The 26,561-nt window shown below is 36.6% G+C and overlaps 1 protein-coding gene across 1 annotated transcript in view; it reads left to right on the forward strand.

The window, feature by feature from the left end:
- LOC109072569 overlaps nucleotides 1-26,561 on the forward strand; it is a gene marked incomplete at its 5' end in the record, with an annotated part of 51,945 nt that overhangs the window by 14,241 nt on the left and 11,143 nt on the right. Inside the window, 29 exon segments of the mRNA XM_042757428.1 lie at nucleotides 1,148-1,232; nucleotides 1,828-2,002; nucleotides 2,084-2,248; nucleotides 2,363-2,509; nucleotides 2,613-2,675; nucleotides 3,289-3,403; nucleotides 3,861-3,997; nucleotides 5,204-5,269; nucleotides 5,358-5,493; nucleotides 5,787-5,900; nucleotides 8,580-8,752; nucleotides 8,964-9,110; nucleotides 9,198-9,324; nucleotides 11,403-11,535; nucleotides 11,789-11,905; nucleotides 12,334-12,433; nucleotides 13,175-13,321; nucleotides 13,554-13,616; nucleotides 14,140-14,261; nucleotides 14,354-14,520; nucleotides 15,560-15,647; nucleotides 16,759-16,821; nucleotides 17,029-17,681; nucleotides 17,852-17,955; nucleotides 18,289-18,432; nucleotides 23,530-23,691; nucleotides 23,778-23,870; nucleotides 24,044-24,193; nucleotides 24,472-24,605. Coding sequence (XP_042613362.1) covers nucleotides 1,148-1,232; nucleotides 1,828-2,002; nucleotides 2,084-2,248; nucleotides 2,363-2,509; nucleotides 2,613-2,675; nucleotides 3,289-3,403; nucleotides 3,861-3,997; nucleotides 5,204-5,269; nucleotides 5,358-5,493; nucleotides 5,787-5,900; nucleotides 8,580-8,752; nucleotides 8,964-9,110; nucleotides 9,198-9,324; nucleotides 11,403-11,535; nucleotides 11,789-11,905; nucleotides 12,334-12,433; nucleotides 13,175-13,321; nucleotides 13,554-13,616; nucleotides 14,140-14,261; nucleotides 14,354-14,520; nucleotides 15,560-15,647; nucleotides 16,759-16,821; nucleotides 17,029-17,681; nucleotides 17,852-17,955; nucleotides 18,289-18,432; nucleotides 23,530-23,691; nucleotides 23,778-23,870; nucleotides 24,044-24,193; nucleotides 24,472-24,605 — 4,090 coding nt within the window.

Consider the following 26,561-nt stretch of genomic DNA (forward strand, 5'->3'; position numbering starts at 1 on the left):
TTTGAAATATGTGTTCCATGCTAAATGTCTGTTTTTGTTTTGGTCTGCCTGGTTTACCCAATAGTACTTCAACACCCCTGTTTCACAGAATATTTTAGCCATGGAAGTACTGAAACAAACTGGGTCAGAGATGGCAGATTCTACCCAATTCAAAAAAAACTCAGATAAATCAACTCATCAACTTGTGTAAGGTCCTCATTCCTGTTGAGTGACCTGGTAACCCGCGTGAGCACCGGATCTGAGGAGGAGGGGGCGGGAGAAACAATACTCTTCAATATTTAGAATTTGGTCTGCGGTACACATTTGAACCACTAGCTATCAATATTATATACTGCACTTTGGATTATAGATATATTTTGTGCTTTGTTAAATGTCCGTTTAAGGGATAGTTCACCCAAAAATTTAAATTCTGTCATTATTTACTCACCTCCATGTTGTTCCAAACCCATAAGACCTTTGTTCATCTTCAGAACACAAATTAGGATATTTTTGATGAAATCCAAGAGCTTTCTGACCCTGCATAGACAGCAATAAAACTGAAACATTCCCAGGCCCAGAAAGGTAGTAAGGACATCGTTAAAATAGTCCATTTTGACATCAGCGGTTCAACCCGTAATTGTATGAAACTATGAGAATACTTTTTGTGCTCAATTTAACAATTTCTTCTCTTCTGTGTCAGTCTTTGCCACATGTTCAAGAGAGTACCATGATGCATGCGTGTGATGCTGCTGATGCATCTCTCTTAGTTCATTGTCTCTATACTCTGGTTCCAATAAGTAAGGCTGGGCAAAAAATTGCATGTCATCCTCTCTGTCAAAATCTTATTTTGATATGTTTACGAAGATTGTTTTATGTACAGAGTATGTCGTCTTCTGCTTGTAAACAAGGCGCAGTGCATCCGGTTCTATGTCAGAACACCAGCTCTTGCGTCAGCAGCATCATATGCATGCATCGTAGTATGACAAAGTAGTATGTCCAAACCCTTGCATGCTATTCTGCTACATACTCAAAAGTATGTACTTTTTCTTCACAAAAAGAGTACATACTTTTAGGGAATAGTATAAGTAGGCGAATTGGGATGCAGCATAAATCTCACTGTGATATCTTTTTGGATCATGTTAATTATATAGCAAATTTATTTCTACAGTTTCAACCAATTCTACAGGAATTACAGACATGGAGTTCTATGCTACATCACTTTACTGGTCAACTATCACACTGTGCTCCATAGGGTGAGTACTGGAAATGACATGTAGCTACATGTCTACCTTACCTTTTTATTATCTGTTTTTTTTTAATTGTTTGTCTTTTTCTTTGCTTTTTAAAAAGAATAAAGATTGCCGTTGCAAATCATATCATCTTTATAAACTATAAAAAAGCAGTGACATAAAACACAGTTTTTAAAAGTTTTATGTGCAAGTTCTGTTTTAACACCCACATCTCAAAATACAAACAAAAAGCAGTGGACAGAACCAAGTCCCTGCCTTACATCTTTTCTTTTCTTAACATCTTTTCTTTTACACAGTTACACTTATTATGATGTAAGTCATAATGCGTAAGAAAAGATGTGACGCTACTTCCGTTTCATGGTCAATTTAATAATGACAAGTATAGTGGACAGATGTTATATTTTAGCCAAAGTTGTCCCTTTACCCCAAATGAGTGTTAAAATAGACTGTTAATAAAAGGTGCTGTATGTAAGAATTTTAATGGATCATTCACTTTTTTTATTGCCATAGCATAGTGCACCATTAAATACTGTACTTTGTATATTCTTTGCTTGTCATAAGAGATTATTTTTATTATATTGTCTAATATATTGAACAGCTATGGAGATATACATGCCACAAATTTGGAAGAGGCCACAGTTGCATCATTTGTGATGGTGCTTGGATTGCTTTCCTTTGGGATCAGCATGTCTAACATGAGCTCAGTTATAACCAACATGGTTACACAAAGAGGAAGATTCTACCATAGAGTGGATGCTATTCTTAATTACATGGTTTGTAATAAGAAGATTTAATTAATCCGTCTGTCTGTTTCTGCTAGTAACTTCATCCTTATTTTCCCCTTTTAATCAAAGAGACAAATGGGATTATCAGAGGAAATCCAAGAGTGGGTGCACAAACATTATTACAATCTTTGGTTCCATCAGAAGGGCCGCAACATTGCAGGATTTATGGATGATCTTCCATTTGTCCTGCATTCAGATGTTTCAAGTTGTTGTTACAAAACTGTGATTGAAAATGTAAGTCATCTAATGAATGAACTGAGGGCATAATACATAATAATAAGAATAAGAATAATAATGTGTTGATGAGATTACACAGACTTTTGATGTAGTGGATGTCTATCATTCTAGGCTAAGTTGTTCAGAAAAACAGAAGATGGCTTCAAAAGGGCTTTGTCGCTGAAATTAAAAACCTGCACATATAGTCCTGGACAAATTCTGGTTAAAACTGGAGAAATTCATCAGAAAATGTATTACATTCAGCAAGGACTTGTACAGGTATGCCTGAATATCTTCAAAGTCAACTGGGGACAATGACTTTAGTTTTTAGTTTAGTTTTTAAGTACGAGGTTTTTTGAATATCATTTGCTCTATTTTTCAGGTTATTGGTAAGAATCCTGGGAATGAGATTGCAAAACTGCTACCTGGCTCATTGTTTGGAGAGGTATGACACTCAGACCCAGTGTTCTCAGTGTTACACATCTACAGGGATTGAACAAAATAATGCGAACACCTGGGAAATAGGCAGTTTTTATTTAGAATTAAGCACTATTTGCCTTTAATACACAATTCTTCTTAGTGTTCGATGGTCCCTATCCTTCACTTTCAGTTTTCAATCACATATCTTCTTTGCTGTTGAAGTTCAAAGTAGAGAATATAGACAACAAAAAGATAAATCTAAAATAACCCCCTTTTCATCACTATAGCCTACACACATATTAACCCCTAAATTAATGGGTGTTGACATTATTTTGTCCAAACCCTGTATGTTATTTACTAAAATATAATAAATCAAATATACAAAAATATACTAAATTGTTATATACTAAAAACATTTTAGTCCGAAATGCTTGTTTTCAAACTGAAAACATATAATTTGAACAATAACAGTCTCTTTTTGTTAAGTGATGACAAAACAAATTGCAGTAATGTAAAAATTTGTTTTTTGTTTTGTCTAATAGGCAGACGTACTGTTGAATTTGTGGTATTGATTTAATGAATGCCTTTTTTTGTTGTTTATTTTGTTTATTTCTCATCATTTTGTTTTTTATTTTTAGGTCCATTTGCTGTATGAAATCCCTAGAAATGTTACAATGTGTGCATTAACAAAATGTGAAATTGTCATTTTGGAACGCAAGGATTTGCTTTTACTCTTTGCCGACTACCCTGAAGGTAATAGCATTTTGTAATGCTTTGAGATTTATGATGTTTTTAAGAATCATTAATTTCAGCACACTAATGGAGTTTCGAATCTGGTCCCATTTTATATTAGGTGGCCTTGACTACCTTGTACTTACATCAGAAACAATGTACTTATTGTGTTCATATTGTATTATAAAACACTTTTGCTGCTTTGGTGGGGATACAGGTAAGGTTAGGGACAGGTTTGGTGGTATGGGTAGGTTTAAAGGTGGGTTAAGGTGTAAGGGATGGGTCAACTGTGTAATTATAAATGTAATTACAGAAATTAATTACAGATGCAATTACATGCAGGTATTTTTCAAATATAAGTACAATGTAAAAACATGTATGTACACAATAAGGGCATTGTATCAAATGATTAATTTAAATGTAAGTACATAGTTAAGACCACCTAATATAAATTGGTAACTCATATCTTTTTCTAAAGCTGCTGTTGAGATTTCCAGAGCTGCCAAGAAACGGCTTCAAAATTTCAGGCATCCCGTACAAGAAGCATGTGCATATGGAGTTGCCTCTGTCCCACAAAATGCTGTATTTGAAAAGGACCAGAGCACCAACCTTGAAGTTAGTGACTGAGTGCTTTGGCTATTTTTGAAATAGAGCCCAGTGGGGTTTTTTAATAGATGTACAGATGTAATAAGTATGACTACAACTGGGGCTTGGGTGTATATTAGTTAAGAGTTTGTGTATAATATGTTTTGGAGATTTATAAAAACAACAAATTATATCTCGATATTGTCAAATTACGATATTCGATATATATCTTGATGTTTTTATTGACATTATTTTATTTTGAAAATTAATTTATATTTTACAGCTAATTTAAGCAGTTAAAAAAATCTAGACCAAGTGATTACTTGCTGCTTTTTATTAAATGAACACATGTAGGCCTATATGTACCTGAAGTAGTGCAAAACAAGTAGAGAATGTGCATTCTGTCAACTTTTTAGTGCATGCAATTCACAATTTAAACTATGCAACTGGGATAAGTATTTTATTTAAATTTTTTTACAAGTTTTTTAGCTAAGAACACAAGTCTGTCAACTGTCTGCAGTTTTAAGTGAAGCTCTGTGGCATTAAATTGTGTTCCCACTGACACTAAAAACCCTCTTAGATGGGGAGCACATAGATATTTCTTATATATAAATATATATATAAATGAATACCAAAGACTTTTGCACTCTCTCTGTCTGTATTGGGAAAACTGGTAAATATAACAGTTAAATTCCCTAATAGTAATTCCAAATGGCCATAGCTTGTTTCTCTATTCAAACATCAGCGGTCGAGTAATTGCATTTATTCATCGATCACAATCACAAACAATGCAGTCGGGATCTCATGACAGAACAAAGACTGGCTGAATGACGCTTTCATTAGATCGCTAAACTCCAGCTAATTAGTGTTTTCAGATCATAGTCAGTGGCGCTTCCACAATGAGGAGGAAGCACTGCGCATGGTTTGCTTCAAATAAGCAAACACCGGGAAGAAAATGTATCCTTGTAACAGCGAAGCTCTGATTCAGGGATTTAAACTCTTGTTATCTGAGAACCGCTCTCATGAAAGCTCTCCTAGAAGAGGCGTGTAGAGCAGTTCGCAGTTACATGTTCCTTTTTTGGACGTTCGGCGCATTCTTTTGGGAAAGTATGCTTGAATTTGAAATATTCGATATTCCCGATATTTTCACATTTTACATCGTCGTCAAAATTATTCTGATATTATCGCTAATATTCGATACATCGCCGAGCCCTAACTACAAAGCTTTTGTTGTAGACAAAGGAGCAGAGGATTTTTGGAGCATCCTTGGAATACGTTTTAAACCGGCCCCATCAAATTGACGTGAGTATTGTGAATGTATGGTATGCACTGTATGTGTATTTGAATTGTTATTCTATTTAATATTTACTTACTATGTCTGTTTCTCTAGTCTTTTTGGAAGAGAACTTTCCACCCTGAAAGTGCTTTTGTAAAAGTCTGGAGGTTCTTTTTCTTCTGGTGCATCACTGTTTCAGTTTTCCTGGAGATATGGGTGGTTTTTTTCACCAGCAATTCAGAATCCAAGAGTATGTTTCTGTTTGATTTAGAACATAGATTTTTGATTGAGAGGTTAACAGCATTACATGTGCTCATGTTTGACTTGCAAATAAATTAACAAAACATTGAGTAGAAAAAAAGTAAAAGTAGAAATGTAGAAAATGAAGAAAAAAGTAGAGATGTAGAACACGAACAATCAAAATATTTTAATAAAAATTCTAGTTCATTTAATTAGTTGGTGCATTAAATGCACAAAGGCTTGTGCTTAGACTTTTTAATGTTTTGTCTAACATGAGTAATTTTTTTGTCGTTGCCTGTTTAGAGCTTTTCAGTGAAGGCTGGGGTACCATTTACCTCGCAGTGAATGTCCTTATTTACATTGTTGCTGCATTTGATATACTAATGAATCTTCGCACTGGAGTGCTTATGGAAGATGGTAGGTCAATGTTTAATGTACATGTTCATTTTTGTAATGAAGACGCATTTAAAATTCAACTTTTAATTTATTTAATCAATCAATCAATCCTTTTTTTTAATAACTTCAAACTGATTTTCATTTGTGCACAGAAAAATATGTTTAACACTAATCATATGTGTCCACTGGTGTGTAGTATATGGCTTTGTAGTGCCAGAGTGGATTTAGAGCATAAATCGCATTGTTGCCTTCTGCTCTATTTAAATTCAATTATGGTATATACACTGGCATTGAAGAAACCCCGTAGCATGTAACTGATGACTTAACTAAGAGACCCTTCAGATCAAATACAAAACAAAGCACAACACCTGTGCTGAACAAAAGGTGTTATGAGAAAAACTTAGAGTTAAAATAATATAAAAAAAATTAATAAATTCAAAGTTGAAGTCAAACTGCCTTGCTTTATGTAGGCTAATGCTCATTGAAAATAGAACATAGCTAAACCGAGGTTTTCCAAACGGGGGTTTGTGAGTTGATGAAAATTGAATCATTAAATAAATAGTTTTTAATGGTTGAAGAAAACATTTAGAAATGCAGTATTCATGTGAGAGAGAAAAACTCAGTGAAACAGTGCAGTGGTAAGACATTCTTCTAGTGCTTAAAATCAAACTGCCTTGCAATGTTTAGGCTGTTACTCAACCGAAATAGACCATATGTGGGTTTGTGAGTTAAAGTTAATAAATAATGAACATTAAAAAAAATAAATGGGGCCGCACAATGAATCAAAATAAAACTCAAATCGCTTAGTTCCAGTGGTTTTAAGGGCTGCAAGCTACATTTCTGAAGCACAAAACATAAATAGCATGAGCCAACTCAAACATCATGACGCGATAGAAGATTTGAAATGACAAACTGCCGTTTAAATACATTTCAGCATAAACACACATTGCTAGACAGGTATTGAGCATAATCAATGTTCCCTTTTTAAAAAAAAAAAAACATTCTTTATATCAGACATGTAGAGCGCACACACAAAAGACTATGTAACTTTTAACTTGAATGTGCTATTTATATTTGATTTGACCACTGATGTAACTAAATGATGCACATTTTAGGTTACCTGAGAAAACATTTTTACAGTGCTGTTACCAAGAAATTCTATTAAAATAATAATAAAAAAAAAAACTCACACAGAACAGTTTAATTATTTACGATAATATAACATAATATAAAAACAAACTGAAGCATTTGAACTTATTTCAGATCGACTCGAATAGAATTGAACTGAATAGAATCAAAAAGAACTCAGTTTTCACGTGACATCACACTCTTACAGAAACGTCCACATGGAGGGCAAAACAAGGCTTTACTCCACTGATTGCCAGTTATTCTTTTATGAGGATTGCATTAGGTAGTAATTAAAAAAGTGATATCTAAAGGCGAAATTCAGTATACACCTTATTTATGATGCATACTTTGTACAGGCAAGCAGATGAACACAGAATATAAATGCAATGCACAAAAGTTTAATATTAAATGTTTTCCCATAGCAAACCGTTATAAAGAAAACAATTAACCATTTAGCACTTTGTCTTCATATTCCTGCCTCATTTGTTCGCCCGTATAAAGCACACATCATAAAAAAGGTACGTACTGAATTTGATCTTTTAATATCACTGTTTTAAATGTACTTTAAGTATTTTCACATTAAACGTTTTAGAATGTCACACTGATTTTAGTTGAATTATTACAGTGGGTGTTTTATATGTATTGCAAATGGCCAAAACTTGCATTTTGTTCACATATCTTTCTTTTATTCTTTTGAGAGGAGATTAAAATATTTGTGTATAGGTAAACAGATGGAAAATTGACAGGCTTGTGCTGCAGTTCTGTGGTTGTTTTGCCCGCCAGGTCTTCGAGCCAGTCACATGACTGAAAACTATGATAAGAATAGAAAATACATTGAAGCATTTAAACAAAGATCAGTAAGCTAAATATTTTTTAAAAAACGTGAACATGTAAATTACTTATGTAATTATCGAAACATCCTACCAAACCTGTGTGTGACTGTAAATGTCTCTGAGTTTTGTTACCGTTCTCCCATCATCCACTATTTCCACCACCGCTACTCTTCTTTAAAGCATGATTACGTTTTATTTCACGTCATTGTGTTTGCGTTGGCTCTTATGTTGAGCTATTTCAACCAGCAAAGTACACGATTTGTACAGCGACTCATTTGGCACTTGTTTGTTGGATCAGTGTGTTAGCGCTGTTGGCATCTGAGTTTGTTTTAACCCGACTGAACATGTTCAGATGAATTAAAGTATGTCTTCTCCATAGCAGCAACCACGGCTTCACCCACAGCCTCTTTCGTTTTATTCGCCTTCTTTTCAGATGCTGACTCAAAGACTTTTGGTGTCTGTTGGGGCCGTGTGAACATGAGAGTTATTTTTCATAAAATCCGAAATCCAACAGCCGACTTGTTTGTTGGCATTTGTCTGTCTGGCGTGAATTGGCCGTTAGCTGTGCTCAATAGTGTTTCACAATAGTTGGTTGTTTTCTGTAATGGACATTTTATAATTTTATAATCAGTATTATACAGGAAAACTAAATATGAAAAATGTAGCATACTATACTAATTAGTTGAAATGTTGTTGTTCGATGCCTAAAACTTCCTTTATCTTTCTTGCTGTTCTCCAGGAAATGTAACAGATTTAGCAGAAATATTTCAAGTCTATCGAAAGTCTTGGAACTTGTATTATGATGTCCTGGCAGTTTTACCCTTGGATTTGATTGTTTTTGCTTACGGCAATGCAGAACATTGGGCAATTTCAGGCTTAGTCAGGCTGAATAGACTCATTTGGATTCGCAGGGTATGTTAGATATTTTTCTATACAGAAATTTTCATTCTTCTTTTAAACATGTTTTAATACTAATAATGAAAATATTTTTTTGCAGAATGTTGAAGTTGACTTTTTATTCTTGTGGTTGGGATAGTAGAACGAGTGTATGGATTAGTTGTGTTTCAGTTAGGTAGTCGAGTTATCCTGATACTTGACCACAGCAATTGTTTTGTGGTTTCAGATTTATCAGTATTTCTGCCAAAAACAAAGTGACATATATAAGAACCTATTTGAAGAAAGGACAACAAAATGCCTCTTCCTCTTGATTTTCACCGTGCATTTTTGTGCTGGCCTATTGTACCTGTCAGCCTGTCATGAAGAAAGGTAAGTGCACCTTATTAAAATGTTAGCCTATAATTCAGAGAAGACAATACCAATATTTGTAGAATTTTATAGACATTCACTTTTATTCAAGCCTTTTATTTACTTTTAATGTCAGGAGGAATCATGGGCATGGAATGCTGGACTTAAATCATCTCAGTCCAATTTTGAACATTATGTATTTGCAGTATATTGGACAATTACGACTATGACAAGTGTTGGTGGGTACTATATGTTTATGTTTGTGTATATATATGGGCTATTCTACCAAATTTAGAAACATAACAATACAAAAAGTAAAATTACAGTCAGTTTTCATCTTGCATTTTCAGACTGTCCTAGAATGGTTTTCCTATCCTAAAATAATTTTGGACATTGGGTAGTGACTGCACTATTTTGTTTACAAGGTTATATCACATTGTTCCATTTTTTTCCTTTCATGAGTTACAATTAAAAATACAACAAATTCAAATATTTTAAGATAAATACATAGTAATGGTTCTAAAGATGTGTGTATGTGTTAGTTTATCTTCTTTCTTTTTCTGAACACACACACAAAAAGTTTTTGTGCTTGTTTACATAATGGTAGTGAATGGTTGAAGGTCTTTTCAAGCTTTAAAATTTTTAAGAAAAGTATCTTAAATGATCCTATGTGACTTGTTTAGTATTTTCCAAGTGATCTAAAGGCATATGAAAAACATTCAGAAATATAATTTATTATTAATCTGAACTGGCCTTTGCTTTCCTGAATGCATTCATGCCAATAACTAAAAAAAAAACCATAAAAAAAATAAGGTTCTAGTTGCTGAAAGTCAGTGCAGGCTGCAGGTTTTGGTCATTTGTAGTTGACTGATTTCACTGAAACTTGCGTAGAATATGATGTGCACAGAGTTTCTAGCTTCAGAACTCTAGTCAAAGGATATTTAACATATTTGATATTTTGAGCCAATTTTAGAGCACATATTGGCCAGTACAAACTGTAAAGTTTCAGGAGTGACAACCGCATTTTAATATGGGAGTGAATCCCCTGCTTTACAATTTTGTGTGTGAACAGAACAGAACAGAACTCACTCTCGAAATTGTGATGATGGACAATGTTGTAACCATAGCAACATTTGGTATCTGCTATTTTTGACCAAAGTAATATTAATTATGTATTAATATTACAGTGACCAAAGACTCTTTATGTATGGCACTGTTAAGTTAAACCACTGCCAAGAAAGCCATCATGATTTGTTTATGTTCGGAAGATTGCTTTGCAGTGGGAACTCTTAAAATGTTGCACTTATTACAAGCAACATTTATTAAGCATCTTTGGCCTTGTTGTTTGCACTTGGATCTTAAAGTGATCAATTTTATGGATATAATAAAGTAGGCGGTGCCAGGCGTGATATTTGGTATGTGGCTTATTTACAAGATAACGTGTTTGGATTTAAGTTTATTATAGGCTTGTTCTTATTTGCTGTTTTTTTTATAGCAAGGTCTGGAAAAACTGAGTCAAGACATACCTCCTTCCCTATGATTTCTATGAGAACTCTGCCATTTAAAAACAGCTAGTTGTTCAGTTTGGCTCTGTACACACTGTGTGTAATTTCTGTAAATGTGGTTGTCACTACTTGCATTTTTCTGGAGTTGATTTGGTTGTAGAATGCGGTTGTCACTCCTGTAAATGACTGAACTGTGTGTGTATAGAACTGGATTAAGCACTAAAAGGTGAAATGACAACCAAATTTAGCTGCGGTGCGGATGTGGCCATTGTTTTCATTTGTTATGCATCTCTTAGCAAGTTAGCATGCTATTTGCACCCACCATTGTCTAGTTGAGACAGAAAAAAATATAACAGAAACCAAGATGTTAACTGGGACAGCGATGGTGTAGGCTTTCTCCAGGAGCTCCGGTTCCCCCACAATCCAGTGACATGAAGCATAGGTGAACTGGAGATGCTGAACTGTCTGTGTGTGTGAGCCCTGTGGTGGACTGGCCAACCACAACCTGAGATTCTGGGATAGGCTCCTGTTTTTAGCTATGGACACATAATATAAAAAGCATCTATCACTATTTGCACTGCCTCTTCCCTGACAGATAGAAAGTACTCTATAAATTATATTTTGTATATATTTAGCTTTTTATTATCTCAATTAATGTTTGAGCTTAAGTAGATAACATATTCATAGCATATTCTTAGTAATAATAGTTTTTGTCACTAAGACAAATGGTGCTTACGTTATTATTAAAATATAAAGATGAAACTAAAACTAAAATGAAACTAAAGCATTATGAGACAATATTTATTTTTCAGGATATGGAGACATTGTACCTGGCTCTTTGGTAGAACAATGTCTGGCAGCAGTTGTTGGTGTTGTTGCTTTGCTGGTTTTTAACTATATTATTAGCCAACTTTCTGCCACACTATCTGGTGAAAATGCTAAGAGGTATGTTTTCTGATTATAGATGGCCATGTATTCTTTTTTTATGTGGATAAAAAATCATATAGCATAAAGCATACTGTCATATAAAGGCAAAAAAAAAATTGGAATATGGTCTGTCCTGTGACAGACTGTTTAGATCACTTTGCTGAAATTTGGAGAAAATGGGGTGTGAAGAAACTTTAAAAGCATTTTTCTTAATAGATTCAGTATTTTAGCTGAATTTATGCACATATTAATTCTCTTTTTTTCTGCATAGGGTGGCTTTCCAGAATCTTTTTTCAGAAATGCGTCACTTCATGAAGCGACATGACCTCACAGTTTTTCTACAGAACAGAGTCATGAATTATATGAATCTCCTGTGGTCCAAATATCAGTATGTTCTGTACTTGTTCTGTTCTAGCTTATGATTTATTATAATAATTCATAATAGTGTTCTACTGAGCTTAAATCTGTTCAAGCACTATCTTGTCTGTGTGTCTAGCACGTTAGGCTATGCTTTGATATGTATTTTGAGCCATCAGATGGAGAATATCAGATTGCAAAAAAATCTAAGTCAATCAATCAGTATTTTACTTTTGATACTTAAATATAAGTTATTTTATAATTTTACTTCAGTAAAATCTTAAATGAGTACATGATTTTTATTTTTATTTTTTGTCACACATTTGACAGATAAGTGACACTCAGTGTTTGGTGTGTCAAAAGTCATTGCTACTTACAAACCATTGTCTTATTGTGCTAGAATATGAATAGATTTTAAAAAAGTTTTATTTACTCATTTTATTGTTTTTATTTTATCAGAGGTGAAGCTTTTCCAGGAGGACCCTTTTTAATGCATGACTTGCCAGTTGAACTCAAACAGAATGTCCTCATGGCAGAGAGAGGGGAGCTTCTGTCACAGGCCAGTGTTTTTTTTTTTAATCTTAAATAAGTAACCTCTTTTTTGTCTTAAAGCTACTAAATGAAAAAAAAAGAAAAAAATTTGTTTGGGATATCTGGACCGAGATGCTGCATTAGCAGCGGATGCAGTGTGAACTCCACCCAGCACTGATGAGCTCTGAGGCCCGAATAGGGCCACATCAGTATGTTGGTAGATGTGTCTTAAATCATCTTCTGAATCGCCAGGAAACTCCCATTTCACTGGTTTGTGCACAACCATGAAGACAGAAAATCTCAACCAGCAGGATTATATGCACATTTACAAAGACCTGGTGGAGTTTAAGATTAATGCTTAAAATTTGATTGAGACTTGATTGAGGCATTTGTGTGTGTTTATTTTAGTTATAACAGTGATACTCTAGTTTAAACACATAGGGCCCAAATCAACGCCAGCACAAACCCTCTTTTGACATTAAAAAATACTTTCAGGATTTACTAAAGACGAGATTAGCAACGAAAGGAGTTTATGGGAAATTTATGGGAGGAAATTATTAGTAAGGAATAAGTCATAAATCATGCAGTGTGTTTGCGGTAGTCAACTGACTGGTATTTGCACCATTAACACACAAAAAAAGCATGCTTTAACCCACTTCGTGCTTGACAAATTGTTGGTGCGTTCTTTAATTTGCATATTGTCAGTAGATCAGCCGATGAGCGCTGGTTCAAAATGAACTAAATTGTTCCATTTTTTCCCTCTTTACAGATTCCTTACTTTGCAGAAGCTGCACAGTCATTTATACGGGACCTTGCTTTAACTTCGGTTATGTACTTTTTTCCTAAAGGGGAAATTATCCAGTACAGTAAAACTATTACAAGAGAGCTCTTTTGTATTCGGAGGGGAACATGTGAGGTCAGCATAAAAAGTTTATTTCTTCATAAATCTTTGATCTCAGGTGGATGCACAAAGGTTTTAAAATTAGAGCATAAGAACAAACCTCGGGGTTGACAAGTTATGTAGTTCAAAATGCACTTTTAAGCATTTGTGCACACCTTTAACTTGATTATTTTAATCATTGTTGTTTAATCATTGAAATTTGTAATTATGTATTTATGTTTTTATTTATTTTTTGAATATTTTTTAGATTTTGAATGATACTCTTTCAGAAGTTGTTGGACATTATCAGAAGGGAATGCATTTTGGAGAGGTAACATTTAAATATATTGTTCCCTCTAATATCAGTCACTTTGACACCGCATCTGTTGCTGATGCTGTGGGAACTACTATGAGAAAATCATGCCAGTTTATTGCCAAATGGCACTTAGGCCCTGCACTTTGAGGCATGTTTCTCAGTATGCATATATAAGTGTGCCAAATTGGTCAGATTTTCACGGCCTGTTGAAATACCTGCAGTCTTTCCTACTTAAAGGGATATTTTCAAGAAAATTCTGTCATCATTCACTCACTCTTATGTTGTTCCAAACCTGTATGAAGATATTTTGAAGAATGTTGATAACCAAACTGTTGCTGGTCCCCACTGATTTAGTATGGAAAAAAAATACTGTGGAGGTCAATGGCTACTTTCAACTGTTTGGTTAACAAACATTGTTCAAAAAATATCTTCTTTTGGGTTAAACAGAAGAAATTAATTATTACAGGTTTGAGGATGAGTAAATGATGACAACATGTACGTGTTTTAAATTAATCAGCTTTTCTTTTTTTCCCTGCAGGCAGGTTTTTTGTTTGGAAAACAAGCCACGTTGACAGTACGTGCTGTGACATGCTGTGAAATTGTAGTTATTGATTTTGACAAAATCAGAGTACTTCTTGAGAAATATCCCCTGCTTAAAAGGTATGTTTTATGAACTAAGAAACAAATTACATGAGAGTAAAATCTCTGTTAAGTTAAGGAACATTTTATGAGGGAAACTCTCAATCCTTTAGGCAAATTACAGAATTCCAATCAGAGCCAAAATGCTACACGACATTGGTGGAGACTGCAGAGAAATTATTGAAAAGGCAATCCCATCTCCAAGAATCTGACATTGCACAGAGACAAAAAGTCACGTTGGCATTTCAGGGCCGTAGATTTTCCAAGAAGACAAAATGTTGTGAGTATTTTGAGAAACATTACTCCATACAGAATATATAGGAGTATATAGTATATATGTAGGAGTACAAGCAAAAAGTCTTTAATCAAGGAATCACAGGGATAATCCACAATGGGAACACAGGACATCCAACAAGTAGACCCGACAGAGACAAAACTGAACAGACTAGGACTTTTATACAGGGGATAATTGGAGAAACACAGGTGTAAGGGATGACTAATTAAAGGGAGATAATTGGAGATGGGGGGGTGTAAGGGATGAAGTGAGTCCAGGGGCGTGACAGTTTTATTACTAACGTTAGGTGCGTTCGACTTCATAAAGCGCCGCGCAAACCGATCGTAATCTGACTTGAAGCAGTGCATGCTGGTATGAAATCTGAGATGGCGCCGACGCCTCATGACTGTCACGTGGGGCATCAAAGTACCGTAGTTTCGGGTTTATTTGTACCTTTTCAATTCCAATAATGGCCACAAATCTGTGTCTTTAGAAAGCTAAAAGCTTTTTTACTGTAGTCACACTGTTGTATTGAGTCACGTTTATCATACAACACTGATAAAGGCATATATTCCCCCACTTTATTAGTATTTAAATAGTACAGGATTATGTTGAACTTTATTCTTGAAAAGATGGTGCTGTATTAAGCAGTATATAATCAGTATATATCTGTTGCTCATGAAAACGTTTCTGAAACGTCTGTATTTGACAAGTATTGGATTTTAATTCACTTCAAATGTGATAAAGTATGCAAACACCGCGTGAGTGTCACTAAGGGGAGCAGAAAGTGTCTGGCTTGATGTGTCTGTTTTCAACTCCACCCCCGACTGCAAGCGGCTGCTCATAATAAATGCTTATCTTGCGCTTTTTTTTTTACAACTAGTGTTTCTCTTGCAAAGCTTTTTGACTCTCTTCTACCTGTCATCTGTGAGGATTTTTTTTTTAGCCTGATGAATATCCGTTCTGGTTTTGGTGTAAAAAGGCTGTAAGGATTGTGGCAAGCTTATTTTAACTACCTATAAATTTAATACAAATATTTTTCTAGATGTGGAGGACTTCGGAAACATTCCAATGTATGCTGGATCAGAGGAAGAAACTGTTCCAATGAGACGATTCAAACGACAGAGCCCAAAGTAAGCAGAAAGTTGTTTTGATGATCTGAAATTACATGTACAGGGGTTGGACAAAATAATGTGAACACCTGGGAATTGTGGGAAATAGGCAATATGTCTTCATTAAAGGGTCATGAAACCCCCCTGTTTCAGAGGTGCTTTTTCATAAAAGGGGAGTTACAATAAGTGAATAAAAACTGCTAAATTGCACACCGACAATGCAAACACACACACACACGTGTTTTTGTAGGACACCTCAGCACAGTGATTTAAGTTTTGGCAATTGCAGCTCTTTCATGGATGTTGGCTTTGTGAAATTCTCTGTGTTCATTTTTTGTGGAAACATGGACTTTAATGGGGACCAATGGGCTGAAGGTCAAAATTACAGTTTCATTGCAGCTTCAAAGGGCTCTACACGATCCCAGCCGAGGAATAAGGGTCTTATCTAGCAATACGATTGATAATTTTCTAACAAAAATTATAATTTATATACTTTTTAACCACAAATGCTTGTCTTGCATTAGAGTGTAGTGTAGAATGTAGAGACTTTAAAATGTATTATATGGAGATAAGAAAAAAAGACAATGCTGTCGAAACATTTCTGAAGACGGTCCGTTCCTCTCAGAGATGCATTCATATAAACCTCCACATATTTGTCTTCCAATATTTCGAGCATCGTGAACAGTGAGCTTGACCTGTCTGGTACAGTATTTTCTCCTCTAGTGTAGACTTCATAGAAATTCCACACAAATTAGAATTCTCTAAACCATACCATGACTGCTAGGGAAGAATACATGTACTGTTACACCCCTCTTCGTTATGTCATAACTTTTTGCAAAACATTTAGAAATTTCTCTGCTAGAGGGTGATCTCTTGAGATCCCATGAACCTTATCTCAGATAGGTGTTATACATTTTTAATAAAACATTTGTATAATGAAAAGGAAGAATTGCAATTAATAGTCTCTTTTCGTCCTGATTAACAAAGCTCTCCATACAAAAAAAAAAAAAAAAAAACGTGCAATTTTTTTGCATTAAACCAATAAACTAAGGCAATAGTTCATACAAAAAAGAGAGTGAATAAGTAATGTGAATGAACATTTAAGTGTGCATTCTTGTTTTCGTTTCCATAGGACTTTAATGGGGCGAATAACATATTTCTTCTTGTCGTCATGCCCATCAACTTTCCTAATGAGGTAAGTGCAGTGCTACTGTGGTGTTTTAATTCTGCTGATACTGTTAAAGATGTCTCTCTGAAAATAATGACCTCACATCAGGAATTAAAAGAACTCATTAAATTTTATAGTTTCAATAATTGGAAGCTTAAGCATATTGAATTATAAATGAATTGACTACCCCAATTTTTTTACGTGGCCCAGTACCCAATACTTTTTTTTTTGCAGGAAAGCCATTTTGCCCAGCAGTGCATTTTATGTAAGATGGGAATTTTTCCGGAGCATGTTAGCAGTCACTGTCAGCATCATTACCTCGTTGCTTATTGCATTTTTACACTTCAGAATGGACCTGTGGATTGTTTGTTACATACTTGGATTATTTTGTTGGGTGGACATTTATCTTCGCATGCATGTTGCTTTCTATGAAGATAATGATCTCAAAGTTGACACCTTGGAAACAGCACATCATTATGTCAAAACCGGGTTCCTCGTGGATTTCATAACCTGCTTTCCTTGGGAACTTGTGGGATGGATTGTGATTTCACCATTCAGTGAGAATGGATTTTATGCCAATAATGAAGCATTACATCATTATGCATACTTAAGGATTCCACATGTTTTCCAGTTATATCGCATTCCCTTTGCATTTTCATTCTTGCAAGCTGACATTGCTGCTGAAAGGAACATCATTACTGTTTTGATGATGTTGCTATATTCCGCTTTTTCCGTGCACTTTGCCACTTGTATTGCCTTTGCAAGTGCATGCCCTGCAGCAGACCTTCATGGTAACATCAGTGATTATTTTTTACCAGTGATAAAGCACAATTGTACACCATTGTCGTGGGTGGTACATGTGGACAAATCATTTGATGTCGATTTTGGTATGTATTGTTCTTCAGAGCTTTAATCACTGAATATGTTTTATCATTTTTTTTCATATATCTAATAGATTAAAAATAAATCTGTATATGTGTAAAAAAAAAAAAAAAAATGAAATGAAATAAATGATATATGAAATAATAGATGTTTTTTTTTTTTTTTTTTTTTTCAGGTACTGTTACTTTCCAGCAGTTGTATTTAACCAGCATGTACTTTGCAACCACAACAATATGTGCTGTTGGATTTGGGGACATCTATCCATCTCTAATGGCAATGGTATTTTAGATGAATTTATCTAAAACTTGTTTAGGCTTTTTCTTTATTATAATTAGAATGGGGGATGGTGAAAATAATTTATATTTTTCTATTTTTTCCTTCGGTTTTCTGATGAAATTGGGCCTTGAAATTTTCTTGACAGGTTTTGCAGTATTTTACCTTACAGTAAATTGAGAAATATAGTTTTATGGAATTCTTTTTTTTAACTTACAAAACAAAGCCTATTTTTCCATAAATTACACATTTTATGTCCTATGCATGTATATAGACTCCTTGCTTGCTTTATGCATCTCTAGCCACTGACTTTTATTTGTGTGTAAACCAAATTTTCAGAAAATTGGCATGACTTTCATCATGATTGCTGCGATGCTGTTTACTGGCTGGTTATCAGGCACCGTTACTGCTATGTTGGCGAACAGAGACGCTATGAGAGCTGCTTACACAGAGAAAACTGAGAGCATGAAACTGTTCTTGAAGGTATTTATTTTCACACAATCTGTTTATTAGAGATAAACGTTAAACACATTTTGAAATACTTAAAGAAATTCATCTTACTGATAATGACGGGTTACTTAACGTAGACCTGTGTTCTTTGATAACAGTGTAAGGTTTCATTTTGAGAATCGCTTTGGGCGTTGTTGTGATTTTTGAGGTGAAATAATGTAGTGGTGGGTACTCATTTTTAGATCATGTGTCCCTTTACGTGCAGTTATGAGTACATCAGATAAGAAAAATTGGTGGGATATCTAATTTGTAGAAACTCTTACTGTATTATCAACATGAGGAAGAAACGAAGCGCTGTAGGATGCTGATCTCCTGGAGCACCAAAGGGTCCTATAATCTGGAACTGTCTTTATGTGTCCTGCCTACCTGGGCTAAAGATTCAGAACTTGTTCAATCCGCTTTGTCTCTCTAGGATGGAGACCCAGGACCTGCTGCATTTGTTGTCATCTCGCTGGACGAAGACTCTGAACGTAGAATATCTCTTTCCTCAGAACGTGTTCATATCTGTTGCTGTCTCTCTGAACAGGAGACTCAGAACAGTTGTGTCTGTTGCTGTCTTCCCTGTAGAGGCCTGCAGGCCCAGAATGAATTGTCTGTTAGTGTCTCTCTCCTTACATGAATGAGACTCAGAACAAGGAGTGTCTTTTGGAAGGGTACCTTTATCCCTTTCCAATGAGAAGGAGATTGAAATTTGGCACGTCTTCATTTCTGTGCTGTGATTGGCTATTTCCATCAGAGCAGGGGAACACAGTGTGGCCCACCCTTCTTCCTTCCTACTGTGGAACTTGTTTGCATAGTCCAAACACAAAGTTAAATAAGTGTCACTAAAGTTTTCCTGTGCATTTCTCACTTTCCAAACCACAACTAGAATACCTCTGGCAGTGTTACGAATGCATTGTCCAAACATGATGGAAAAAGATTCAGCTCTGATTTGCGTAAGATTTTGCACTACACATCGCTGTCACTAAGAATACTTATTTCTCTGAATAAGTATTAGATGGGTGTGTTGTAGTTTGCATTTGTTTTAAGGTTTGAAAACATAGTTATAAATGGATTTGGATGGATCTGTGCCATCTCTCTCTGTTTCACCCATTACTGCTGCATCCAGAGGTCCTAAGGAATTTTTAGGGCAGAAACTGCATTTTGACCAATGAGAAGCCCTGTACTTTCCAGGCTTGAGACCAGAGGTGGTGGTGTCTGGCTGTTGTCCTAGCATCTTTATCTGATGGCATTGGACAGTTTGTATTAGCCCACCAAGATCCCAGTCAAAATGTAGCAAACCTTTGTGCACTCTTGTGATCAGAGAGGGGCCCCGCCATAAACTGGGCCCTGGAATGTGCTGTTTACAACAGCGTGACCAACTGCAGAAGCTCTTATGACACCATGTCTGTCTTTGACAAATAGGTTGCCTTGTGACCAGGCTCACCCCACCTATATCAGTCTAGTTGATCCAATGCAAAGAGGGAAGTGCTGGTGAAACACCTTACTTTGTTATTAAAGAACCTGGGGTCTACATTAAAGGGATAGTTCACCCAAAAAAGAAAATTACCCCATAATTTACTCACCCTCAAGCCATCCTAGGTGTGTATGACTTTCTTCTTTCAGACGAATCCAATTGCCAATGTTGTGGCTCTTCCAAGTTTTATAGTGGCAATGAGTGGGTGTTATTTTTCAATAGTCCAAAATATGTCAAAGAAAGCGCATCCATCTATAATAAAAAGCTCCATGATGGCCACCCAGTGTCTGAATGGCCAGCATGGAGCTATCAGTATTAATGTCAGACCCTCTTTCCTCACTCTGGCTAGAGTGGCAGAAATTAAGCTCAGAGGAGAAATGCGTATAGAAGGACTCCTGGCCATGGGGGGGCTAGAGCATCCACACCCAGTGGTGCATTTGGCAAATGCTGTCTTAATGAGTGAGTTATTCAGTCATTCATTCAAGAAAGTGACTAGGCTCGTTTGAGATGCAGCTAGCCTCGCTTGTAATGTAGGCAAGAGTAGGCGGCTGCAGTGAGGGGAGGAGTGAAATAAGCACTGTCAGGACGGACAGTCCTGACCTCTCAAAGTAGATACCTATGAGACCAACGGCAGATATCGTGTTATTCACACTCATGCGCTGTATTGCTGATATAATTTCAGTTCTGTTGCTTTTATGTGAAAACAAATATAATGAACAGGACACTCAAAATACTTGCTATTTAGTTCCATTCGAAAGACGTATTTATAATTTATCATCCATTTTTACTTTAATACAAACTTTTAGTATATTTCAGAAATATAAGAACAATCAAATATATCACACAGAGATTACACTGTCATAGATTTTTTTAATATTTATGCATAATTAAAAAAAAATCGAGATATCAGATAAAAAAAAGAAAATAAAATGTTTTAGAAGAGAACGCAACATCATGGTTGTTTGAACCCCTGAGCATTAAGCTGTGTCGTCAGCAAGTCATTTCCCATCGTGTTTTTGGTCAGTGCAGCTGGGGGGGTTAAGGCTAGATGGCATACGGCTAGAACTACTGGGCATGCGCACATCAATATATGTATGTAGATGTTAATAAAACACAACCTAATAGGTAGAAAATTTGATTTATTGTTAGCTTCTGGTTTTTGCTGTATGCCTTCTAGCCACAATCAGCTGGGGGAGAGCAACTGCACCCGACTGCACGGCCGACTTGATGTCGCGAGAGATTTTTTGCCATATGTCAGTGTGACATCAGAGCAAGGCGGACCGCTCGGATACATTTCTAACCGGCATGCATCTTGCGGTGATCACCAGTGATCGGTGCTGCACAGACTTTTCTCATCTCAGACAAGCCTACTGTCTGTATGAATGGCTCACTGAATCATTGGCTCAATCGATTTGTTCAAAAACATAGATTCATTCAGTAATGAAACACCTCTGTGTGTTGATTAGAGACGCACAACAGTTCTGTTAGGGGCTTTAGAGGAAATATTTTCGCTGCTGAAATTGCACAATAGCTGACAATATTGTGTCTAAAATGTAACAATAATAACTTATTGTTTATTGAACTATTGTATAAAATCAATATCACATTTACAATTGTGCTGATATTCAGGAAAAATCAGCTCTTTTGCTTGTGTCATGTGATATTGCTAATCTAGGCTATAGCATGTTATAAATAAAAGTCAAATCCATTCAGAGGCTTTTTTTTTTTTGCCCTCATATCTTGAATTTTAAGCTCATATAGCTGCATTCTTATAGGCTTCATCACGCAGTAAGTCATCCTGCAGCATGTTCATCAGCAACTGCATCAATCTAAGATGACGGACATAGTTTGCTTTGTAAATTCAGTTCAACAGCATTAAGTTAAAGAGAGTAAACTTTATGACTCGACTGAATCTGCATATGCATTTCAGGTGTTCTTGCTCCATCCAAACATTAAATGAACATTCTTGAATGAGCACTATAGCCTATTCTTCAACTGCTCAGGTAATGTCAGTATGGCCCATTTCAGGAGTTGCCAAAATTAAAGTTTAAAATAAGTCAGGGCTACAGAAATGCATCTTATTATTTACAAGCAAATAAGTACAAGACATTTGGGGCTATACACATGATGCACATGGGGTAAAAAAGTGAAAGTGGCGTGACATACAGCCAAGTTTGGTGACCCATACTCAGAATTCGTGCTCTGCATTTAACCCATCCAAAGTGCACACACACAGCAGTGAACAAACACACACCATGAACACACACCTGGAGCAGTGGGCAGCCATTTATGCAACATAATCCAGTCCCACTGATGTTGATTTTGGTGACAAATTCCAGTGATGGGTCACCTGTTGAACAATTTAGTGGATGTGCCTAGAGAACTTGCTGCAGTCTCCCATTGGAAGAAAGCGCAAAATTACTTTGGCAGGGGTTGACCTGACTTGCATAGGTGGGGTGAAGCCTGGACTTAGGCCGACCTCTCTGTCAAAGACATACGTGGTGTCATAAGAGCTTCTGCAGCTGGTAATGCCTATAGCGATTACCCATAGTGAAACATAGAGCAAAGTTAGAAAAATAACCAATGTATGATACAATCAAAAACAATATTGTAAGTTAATACTGTTTGAAGTTTTTTTTTTTTTTCTTATTGCAAAGCCTCATTTTCAGCTACCATTACGCCAATCTACTTAGAACACCTTGTGTTATAATGCACCCAATGTAATGCATCTTAGGCAAATGAAATCCTTCAAAATAATGTGTTCATGTTCGAATGTTTGAAATGTTACAATATACTGTAAACCAGGGGTGATTCTAGGATTTTCATTTTAAGGGTATAATAATAATAATCGCCTATTAATAAAAATATATAGGCCTGTAAATAAGATAAAACATGTTTGATTAATAGGGGTCGTATACTAAACTTATTGCAGTATACCACTGTATTGCATAGATAGGAATAACATTTGAGTACTGAATAAGCCAAATTCAAGTCTTCATGATCTCACACACACCACCTGTTTACTGTACAAACACAAAATTTTACAGTTTGCATTTCTAGTAAAAACCTCTTTCCTTAGCTCAAGTATGCAAACCTCTTTGCCACATGCACTGCAATATGTATTATATTGTAAGCTAAATTTTCAAATGAAATGGCAACATGATCATTTTATAAAGCATGTGTTCATTTTATAAAGCATGTGCTTCATTTTCGCTGGAGGAAACAGCTGTGGTGTGATGAGGGGTGAACACAGTGAAAACTTACAGTAGATGGGGAACCGATTATTGCTCCCCCATGATATTTTGTAAACTGGATTTATGACAAAGAACTGCACAGATGCAGATATTTTAACAATCTATCGATAAACAAAGTCCTCCTCTGTTTCTCGCTTTGTGCCGCTGCGGTCTGCAGATTGAAAAAGAATGCGCTGAAAGGGGAGGAGCCGATCAAAGTCTGCCGACGTTTTCATATGAAATTTAAAGGGGACTGAGGCGATCACTAATTTGTGTAGTTTATGGAGCTAATCGCTATAGCTCCCCTAAAAATGGCCTAGCGACGCACATGCTGTAAATAATATATTATATTGCTCATTTTTCTTTTCTTTCTTTTTTTAGAGCCACAAAATAGCTGGGACTTTATATGACAGTGTAGTTAGATTTTACGTATTTCGATGGAAACTCACAAAAGGATTTGACCAGGATAAACTGACTGAGTATTTGCCATCTTCACTAGTTGGTGATATATCAACAGTTCTTTATGCTGATTTTATAGGAAAGGTAAAATATACTCTTGACTATTACTGTTGTAATCATGACTGTAGAATGGCACCTTAATTACGTAAATTTTTCATCTCTTTTTCTAGGTGTTTGGTCTTAATCTCCAGATCAAGAAAACATTAGAATCTGAGACACGTCCTTTGTCTCCTGTGGCAATCACCAAAGCAGGGAAACTCAGTGTAATAACATGAATGACAACTTCATTTGCTTGATCTTGTACAGTAGACAAAAGCCACATGCTATTTTTTCTTTTTGTATGGAATTAAATACATATTGAAATGGCTGATTATTTTAATGAGCTGAAAATAATATCTGTCATGTCAGTCTCAGTCTTACATAGTATTGTTTGCAGGGACCATTTTTTGAGACGATGTTAACAAAGGAGTGTCTGGAGGAGTTAAAAACTGATGGATGCTTCATTCGCTTATTAGCCAGAAGAATTTCCCAATCCCTGTTCAGAGCCGATGATCTCATATATAAGAAAAATGACTATGGATCAGAGGTTATTATTACAAAAACATTGGAAACATATTGTGCATCTGAAAACTTTCAATTTATATTTGAAATTTTGAATGTCCCTCTAGGCCCAAAAGGGTAACAACATTTTAATGTTAATGCTCAGGGTGTGAATTACACAGACACTTACATTATGTTGTTGCTCCACCCATGCAGTTATATACAATTTAGAATCAGTCAAAGCTACTGTATAGAAATCATGTTTTGACCTCTCTTTAGGGTGTCAGACTATGATTATATTTAAAAATTTCTTTTTTTTTCTAGATGTATTTTATCCACAAGGGAGAAGTGGAGGTTTTATCAAAGGATAATACAGCAGTTCTTTTCAAACTAAAAGCTGGACAGTATTTTGGTGAAAAAAGTTTGCTATTGGGAGAACCAAGAGCTGCCACAGTAAGGTTAGTATTGCTTTTATTTTAGTTTATTTTTATTTATTTTTAAACGGTGCCTTCGGATTTCCTGAGAGAAAAAGTTTTATATGATGTAAGCAGGACAATGGTTTAACAATTTAAGAATAGGTCACTCCAAAAGCCATAGGAGTCCACCAACTACTGCCAGAGAAAATTTCAGTCGTGTTGGAAGTCGTCCAAGAGTCAACAAGGTCATTAAGTAGTAAGCCTAAAGTATACTTTGGTTTTCTTTCATCATCTTGTGCTCAAGATCCACCTATGGGAAAGACATCCATACCTAACAGCATAAGAAGCATCCAGTTGCACCAAGTCTGGCTAGACAGACAGAAGCATGAAGCGAATACTCGGTAAGGCCCACCCACTGAGAGCATATAAAGCCTGCATGCACTGCTGTTCTCCAGCTGACATTCACTTCTCGCGAGCTCACGATCTCTGCACTAACACAGTTCGGCTGGATTGTTCACTGTTCACTTACGTGTCTTTAGGAGGAAATATCCCTGGATCAGCCTCCACCAGATGTGATAGTCTTCTGTTCAGCCAAGGTTAGCTGTGTTTTGCATCCTGAGCCACCCATGCTCTTGCATTATCTAACCTGTTCCCCTTCCACGGCTGCCCGCCACGGACTTTACCGAGTTTTTTGCCGATATACTGTATCACTCTCTAAATCTGCCGCTCCTGCTGGGAACAGCTCATCACGGTCCTACTCAACTGCATGTCCCAGAGAATTGCAGCCATTGTCTTATGCTGCCTAATCCTGTGGAGCCATCATAAAGTTGCCGTGACTCAGTGCGTCAAGCTTGGCTTTTCTGACTCCGATGATGACAACGTGCTTCTGGGGGCTTCCCGGGGTGCAACGTCCTTAAACTGGGCTGACCAGCTCAATCCTGTGTTCCCTGAAGGGAACAACTTCATGGACAACCTCCCGTTTACAGATAAACCGACTGGTTCCAGCGATGATGACGTGGGCCTTCTCTGGGTTTCAGAGGATGAGGAGGCCATCCTGTTTAAACTGCTGGGTCCCCCTTCTGGCCTGAGGAAACTCTTTCCCGTCCTTCCAGCATGTGTGAAGCACATGAAACAGAACTGGAGCGACCCACTTGATCTCAAGCACGGTTTCGCGGGCCTTGAAGTGAAAGATATGGTGGTTCTCAGCATGGGTGATCCCCCCGCTAGCGAGCCATCTATCTCGCCCTCTATCGCTAAGCACCTTAACCCCATCCAGGGAGGGCTGCTCGCTCCCCCAAAGCCGGTCATGTTTAACAAAATGGACCGTTTTTCCGCCTCAGTTCACCAGGCCGCTTACAAGTCCTTGGCCTTGGCTGTCAGGGCCCTTAATGTTTCCTCATTCCTTTCCGCTTACCAGGCCGAAATTTTTAATGAATTAGGGCAACAGATGGATAAGGGACCCCCCCCTCAGCAACCTTATGGAAGGAGAGCCTCACGGTTAATGACCTCATCATTTGTAATGCTCGTCAGGTCGACAAAGTCTGCAGGCGCTTCATGGTGCTTTCTGTGGTGAGAGAGCGCGCTCTGACTTAATCAGTCGAGCCTCCCTTGACAGTGAGAAAAGGCGCATTGTGGGCGCTCTGGCCAGGCTCTCTTGGCCAGAGAGAATGCAGCAGCAATGCAATGACAAAAAGGAGGACAAGGGTTTCAAGTTATGCCTTCCTAGGAAGGCAGCCCCACACTAGGTGCCCCCTGCGCGCTTGCCTAAACCCCTGTCACGGGACAAAACTTCAAATAGAACAGAGAAAGGCCCCGCTACAAACCCCCTCTGAGGTAGAAATCGTCTCTTCTTCCTCACCCACCTCTTTTGGGCTGCTGTTAAATGGAACAGTAAGCCTTTAGCAAACTCTGGACTTGGCTGACATTCTGGAATGGGTTCTAGACAAGAGGACCAGAGAGTGGCAATCTTCTTCAGCGTTGACTTGACAGACATGACAG

Source organism: Cyprinus carpio, chromosome A5, assembly GCF_018340385.1.
Source record: "Cyprinus carpio isolate SPL01 chromosome A5, ASM1834038v1, whole genome shotgun sequence".
Classification (NCBI taxonomy): Eukaryota; Metazoa; Chordata; class Actinopteri; order Cypriniformes; family Cyprinidae; genus Cyprinus; species Cyprinus carpio.